The sequence below is a fragment of the Macrosteles quadrilineatus genome, unplaced genomic scaffold (assembly GCF_028750875.1).
Source record: "Macrosteles quadrilineatus isolate MER2022 unplaced genomic scaffold, UCM_ALF_1.0 Scaffold_3__2_contigs__length_128488019, whole genome shotgun sequence".
Lineage (NCBI taxonomy): Eukaryota > Metazoa > Arthropoda > Insecta > Hemiptera > Cicadellidae > Macrosteles > Macrosteles quadrilineatus.
In genome coordinates, this window is record NW_026542596.1 from 75,992,196 (window position 1) to 75,998,464 (window position 6,269).

Sequence of the window (6,269 nt, forward strand, 5' to 3'; positions counted from 1 at the left end):
CAAGTAGTGCTCAGAACTTGGGTCATTTATGTTTATCAACTTTTTATGTACTTTATTAGTTGACCTAAATTGACGTTTATCACTTGATTTAGAATTAATTAGATTTTGAATCATAAACAAACCTAATTAACAACACTAAGGCCTATCTCATAGTAAATAACATCACGGTCCAAAATTAATCAAATTGTATTACTATTCGTAATATTTACGTGATTTATCTTAAACGACACAGCACCGTTACAGTATAATGTGTGACGTAAAGCATGATATCCCCTAGGCGCTACAACAGAGGTAAATGAAGGCATTGTTGTAGTCAGCTGATTGTCTGTGTAATGAAGCTCTTGTCTTTCTTCAAGAGTAGTCTTTTGTCTTCATTAGCATATACTCTAAAATAGGTTACATATTAATCCTTAATTTTACGTTAACAATGTTATCTTGTTTCTATGTATCAGACATATCTCGGAGCATATTGGTTTGGCTTCCCTTATTTAGTTATTGTCAAAAACACATCTTTGAAAAATGTTGAATTCCAAGAATTATGTATGAATATATGTATTGATTAACATTGAAATGGCACTTTATGCAAATATGAAAGTATTTTTTTTTATTATCGCATGAAACAATCATTTATTACTTTAATAATATAATAAATAAAAATAAACCATTTAAACAATTGACTATTACCTAATTGAGAATAAGTGATGGGAGTAAATGATCATCACATTGTTTACAGTAAAATTATAACCAATGTCAAGATACTTCTTCCTGAAATATGAAATAATATGTTTATCAACCTGCTCTTGTAAGATAATTCAAAACACGAATTATTGTTGTATATAATTAACAGAATAGAAACAAAACTAGAAAAATACAATACGATATATAATTTTCCAATATTTTAATTAATTTATGGTGTTTATGTTACGTATTCATTTCTACTTTAAGTGAACGAATTAGAAAGCAAACTGGTATGAAAAATATTTAAACGTTTTAAACGAATCGGTAAATCAAATTTTATGTCATAGAAGCTTAAAACCACGTTAACACTGATTTTAATCACATTTCAAATCGGTGAGTATAACATACATTGTGAGAAAATTGTTTCAATAACTATTGTAGGATTATTGTTATCAGCTGAGTTATAAAGTTATGAATCATCTGCTATTTGGTTTGTTTACATGATTATTGTTTTTGTAAATAAATAGTTTTGGTTGAGTTTACTTAAATGAGTTTTATAAATTAATTATTTTATATTGGCGACGAGGAAATGCCGAGGAAAACAGACCAATCTCAGTATAAGAGTGTAATTGATTTTAGTAACATGTCTTGCATACAAGATAGAATGAGCAGATTTTCATTTAAAGAGTACAATAGTGAACAATTGTGGGAAGACTACATAGCTCGTTTTGAGTTGACCTGCAGAGTTAAGGGACTGGGTGGTGCTGACTCAGAAGAACAGGCGGCTCGGCGAGATCTTCTATTGGCAAATATCGGAGAGGAGCACCTCAGGGCACTGTCGGACCAGATGTATCCAAGGGCCTGGGAGGAGTGCACCTACGACGAAGTCAAAGAGGAAGCCAACCGGTTGTTCAAGCCTACAAGGACCCTTTTTGCAACAAGGTTTGAGTTTGAAAGAGCAATAAGAAAAGATGGTGAGACATTTATTTTGTTTTATAACAGATTGAAGTCTTTAGCTAGAAGTTGTAAATATGGAGATAGCTTAGATGAACGAGTACGAGATAGGTTTGCAGTAGGAAGCATCTGTCCAGAATTTGAAGTCGAAGTCAGACAAAGATGGCCCGAGGGAGTTGATAACCGAGGTGAGCGAGTTAAGTCAACAGTAGTACTAGAGTTAGCTCAATCCATGGAACGTGCGAGAGAAGAAGTTTCCAAACATGCGTGTAAAAATGAGATTTTCAAAGTAAGTGACAGTAAGGAAAATAGGAAACCAGAGGTACAGAAATCTACTGGCTTCAATAGGTGTTATAGATGTGGGTTTACACATGACCCTAGTGAAGATAGGTGTCCTGCTATTTCTGCTGTGTGCAAGAAATGTTCAAAGAGAGGCCATTTCGCAAGAATGTGCAAAAGTAAAAATAATTTTGTCAAGAGAACAGATGGTAATTTGAGAAAAGTAGATGATTCTTGTAATCAAACTTATGATGATGAGTGTAGTTCTGATATTGATGTTAGTGGTACACAAATTAGGTCAGTCAAGAGTAAGGTTCCCAGAGCTACAATAGATGTAGAATTGAACGGGTATAATGTTAGAATGGAGTTTGATTCCGGGGCTCGGGTAAGTGCTATAAGTTTGTCTCTTTGGGATAGGATAAATTCAAGTGGCGAATCTCTCAAAAAGACGTCTGATGTCATCACTGGCTATGGGAAAAATAAGCTAGAAGTCATGGGTAAGGCTTTTGTGGACGTTACTTTACGTAATCGTACTAAGCGATTGCCGGTCATTGTATTACTAGAAGATGATGTTCCATTATTTGGGTTGCCGTGGAGTGTAGCTTTCAATCTTAATTTGCCTAGAGAAGTAATGGTTAGGCGTATTGACAATGGAAAGACAAGTAGTAAAGAGGCAGGTAAGAACGAAGAAAGTTATAGAAAAGAGTTACAAAAAGAAGTAGAGGCATTAACTCAGGAGTTTTCCGAACTCTTCCGTGATGAGCTAGGAACGATATCTGACTCTAATGAAGTCATCCATCTAAAAAGTGGAACAAAACCTGTATCTTACGGGGCACGACGAGTTCCATTCCCCTTAAGGGAGGCAGTGGAGCGAGAATTACAGAGATTAGTACAGGAAGGAGTTTTGGAACCAGTGGACCCTTCCGAAACACCGATAGAATGGAGTACCCCAACAGTTAACGTAGACAAGGGCGGAGGTAGAGTAAGAATCTGTGGCGATTTTCGTACAACCTTGAATCCAAACATCGTCCCGGAAAGACACCTCTTGCCAACCTTTGATGACTTGACTTCCAAATTAACTGATGGAAAGATATTTTCAGTCATAGATCTTCGAGACGCGTACTTGCAAATGAAAGTACACCCCGAGTCACAAAAGTATCTGACAATAGCAACTCATGTAGGTTACTTTCGCTACAAAAGGTTGCCCTTTGGACTTTCCTCGAGTCCGGCAAAATTTCAAAGGTACATGGAAAGTTTACTAAAAGGACTTAATGTCGGAGTTCTACTTGATGACATAATTATTTCTAGTAAGGATAAGACTACCCATATAACCACTCTTAGAGAAGTTTTGAGGCGGCTAGAATCAAGTGGAATAAGAGCAAAACTATCAAAATGTAAGTTATTTCAGAAATCTGTTAAGTATTTAGGTCATACAATAGATGGGAATGGTATTCATCCCTCCGAAGACAAAGTTGAAACCATAAGACACGCACCAAGGCCAAGAAACGTGAAAGAATTACGAGCTTTTCTAGGAGCACTAAATTTTTACGAAAGGTACATACCTAATCTTCATGCTATCGCTTCGAACTTGCATAAGCTGACTGGTACGAAGACTAAATGGAAATGGACTGACACCGAACAAAGTACGTTCGACAAGTTGAAGAATATCCTGTCATTAGAGAAGACATTAGTTCCATACGACATATCAAAGCCGATCATTATTGAATGTGATGCTTGTGAACAAGGGGTTGGTGCAGTGCTGTTACATTTGATGCCGGATGGAACGGAAAGGCCAGTCATGTACGCCTCGAGGACACTAACGGAAGCAGAAAAAAGGTATGCTACAGTTGACAAGGAAGCTATGGCGTTAGTTTTTGCCGTAAGGAAGTTTAGACAATACCTCAGTGGGAGACATTTCAAGGTGAGGACGGACCACAAGCCACTTGAAAGAATATTTGGAATGCATCGAGATCTTACCAAAGTAGTAAACAACCGTTTGGTTCGTTGGGCTTTGTATTTAATGGAGTATGATTTTGAGATCCAGTACATCAAAGGACAGGATAATTGTTTGGCTGATTTTTTGTCTAGATTTTCACTCAAGACACAAGAAGTATTGGATCCAGATGAGAGAGAGATTCGAGCATTGGTTCAGGAGAAAATCGACGTAGTTTATCCAAATCATGAACTTGTACTGGAATATAAGAAAGACCCAAATATGAAGAAACTTATAGACTACCTGGAACATGGTTGGCCAAAAGATACAGGAAACTTGCCACCATCCATGAAACCATATTGGAATAAGAGAGAAGAGCTGACATTAGAAAACGGTATAATCATGCGATTAGGAAGAATAGTGGTGCCACAGATTTTGAGAGAAAATGTATTAAAAGAACTCCACAAAGGACATCCTGGAATAGAGGCCATGAGATCCCTATCAAGGTATTATGTATGGTGGCCTAATCTGAATAAGGATGTCGAGGTTTATGTCCGTAGATGCCACCCTTGCCAGAGTAACCGATCATTTGACACAGAAGTACCTCTATATCCTTGGAATGTGCCAAGTGATCCTTGGGAGCGAATTCATCTCGACTTCGCAGGTCCATTCGACAACCGATTCTGGTTAGTAGGAATCGATGCTTACTCAAAGTGGGTTGAGATCGAAGTTATGGACCGTACGACAACTGCTGCTCTTGTAAATAGATTAAGGACTTGGTTTTCGAGGTACGGCGTTCCTAAAAAAATTGTATCCGATAATGGCACCCCCTTCACGTCCCATGAGTTTAAGGCTTTTTGTAAGAACAATAACATATGTCATGTCACATCGGCACCGTATCATCCAAAAACCAATGGTTTAGTAGAGAGGATTATCAGAACCTTCAAGAGTAGATACAGTGCTTGCAAACAAGAAGGTCTCAGTTCATCACTTGCACTTTTACAAGTGTTGCTTGCCTATCTAAATACCCCACAAAAGACCACAGGACAACCACCATCAGTCCTTTTCTATGGTAGAAGATTACCAACAGCTTTGGATAGGTGGAGGTATAATAGCAGAGAGAGAATAGAAAATCAAGTGTGGCGACAGAAGTACTACCACGACTTAAAATCCAAACAAAAGGAGTTTTCTGCCAAACAAGAAGTGTGGGTTCAAAATGAAACGAAGAAGGGCTGGAGACCAGGAACAGTACAAGAAAGGACGGGAGAGCTATCATACAACGTTTTAGTTGGGGGAGAAATAAAGAGAAAACACGCTGACCAGCTGAGAGCAAGAGAAGGTGCAACTGATCCACCTCAATGGAAAATGAAAACGGAACCTGAAGATGAGCACAGTTTCGGAAATTCAGCCTAAATTGGGTGGGGAGAAATGTAGGATTATTGTTATCAGCTGAGTTATAAAGTTATGAATCATCTGCTATTTGGTTTGTTTACATGATTATTGTTTTTGTAAATAAATAGTTTTGGTTGAGTTTACTTAAATGAGTTTTATAAATTAATTATTTTATAACTATGTTTTAGATTAACCATTCTCAAACCACTTACCATTTTACCATGTGTTTTGTGGTTTCAAAGGACCATGTTTTAGGTCAGTTTGGTGGTTAAATCATAACCACATGAAATAACCGTGTATATAGTTCATAGTGGTCCGAAGTTGTAACATTTTGGCTCAGTTATAAATACAGTCAGTAGCTAAAGGGTAAATAAAAAGGATTTTCCTCCTAGAGGAGAAACAATTGGTAAAGAAAAGCGTAAATTACACCTTTTTTCACTTACGTAATGGATTGCCTCAGAGAATATCTCCTGACGTTGTTATATTAGATTTATCCCTTTTTAAGAGCTAATCTCAGTTGCAGCCTTTTAACTGGAATTATTTAATTAGTTTCACAAAAAATACTGATACTTTAAGCTCTTTGGCTTTGAAGTTAAAAGGTTTAAGGTTAAATTCCGTATACACCCCCCCCCCACACGTTATAATTCATTATAACTACTGTATCAAAAAAGAAAGTTGAAATAACGTAGCAAATAAAAAATAATAGTCAATATGTTACGAGTTTCTTTTAATCACGTATGAATTACAATGATTGTAGATTTTTTAGAATGATAAAATACAAAAATATTATCAAATTGAGTCACAAATCATATGAGTTACTTATGGGAAAATATCCCAAATATCTCACAGGAGCAATTTTGAACTTGGAACAATGATTATTGATTTTTAGGGATTTTTAATGATGTTTACTCTATTCATTATGATTACTTGAATATAGAATTGTGAAAAACGATACATCAAATATCGATCTTAAACTGCACTCATAAAATAAAAACCTTCATTGAATATATTAATTATTAATGTGATAGAATAC

At 36.2% G+C, this 6,269-nt stretch overlaps 1 protein-coding gene across 1 annotated transcript; it reads left to right on the top strand.

Annotated features, from left to right (window-relative positions):
• The first annotated feature begins 1,342 nt into the window (after positions 1–1,342).
• Positions 1,343–5,257, top strand: LOC128989315 (uncharacterized protein K02A2.6-like). The gene has a single exon (XM_054411195.1). The coding sequence runs from the start codon at positions 1,343–1,345 to the stop codon at positions 5,255–5,257; it is 3,915 nt and encodes a 1,304-aa protein (XP_054267170.1).
• Positions 5,258–6,269: the final 1,012 nt, after the last annotated feature.

Bases quoted from the DNA above. Each gene is read 5' to 3' on its own strand.
- LOC128989315 (XM_054411195.1), top strand. From the start codon at position 1,343: ATGAGCAGATTTTCATTTAAAGAGTACAATAGTGAACAATTGTGGGAA.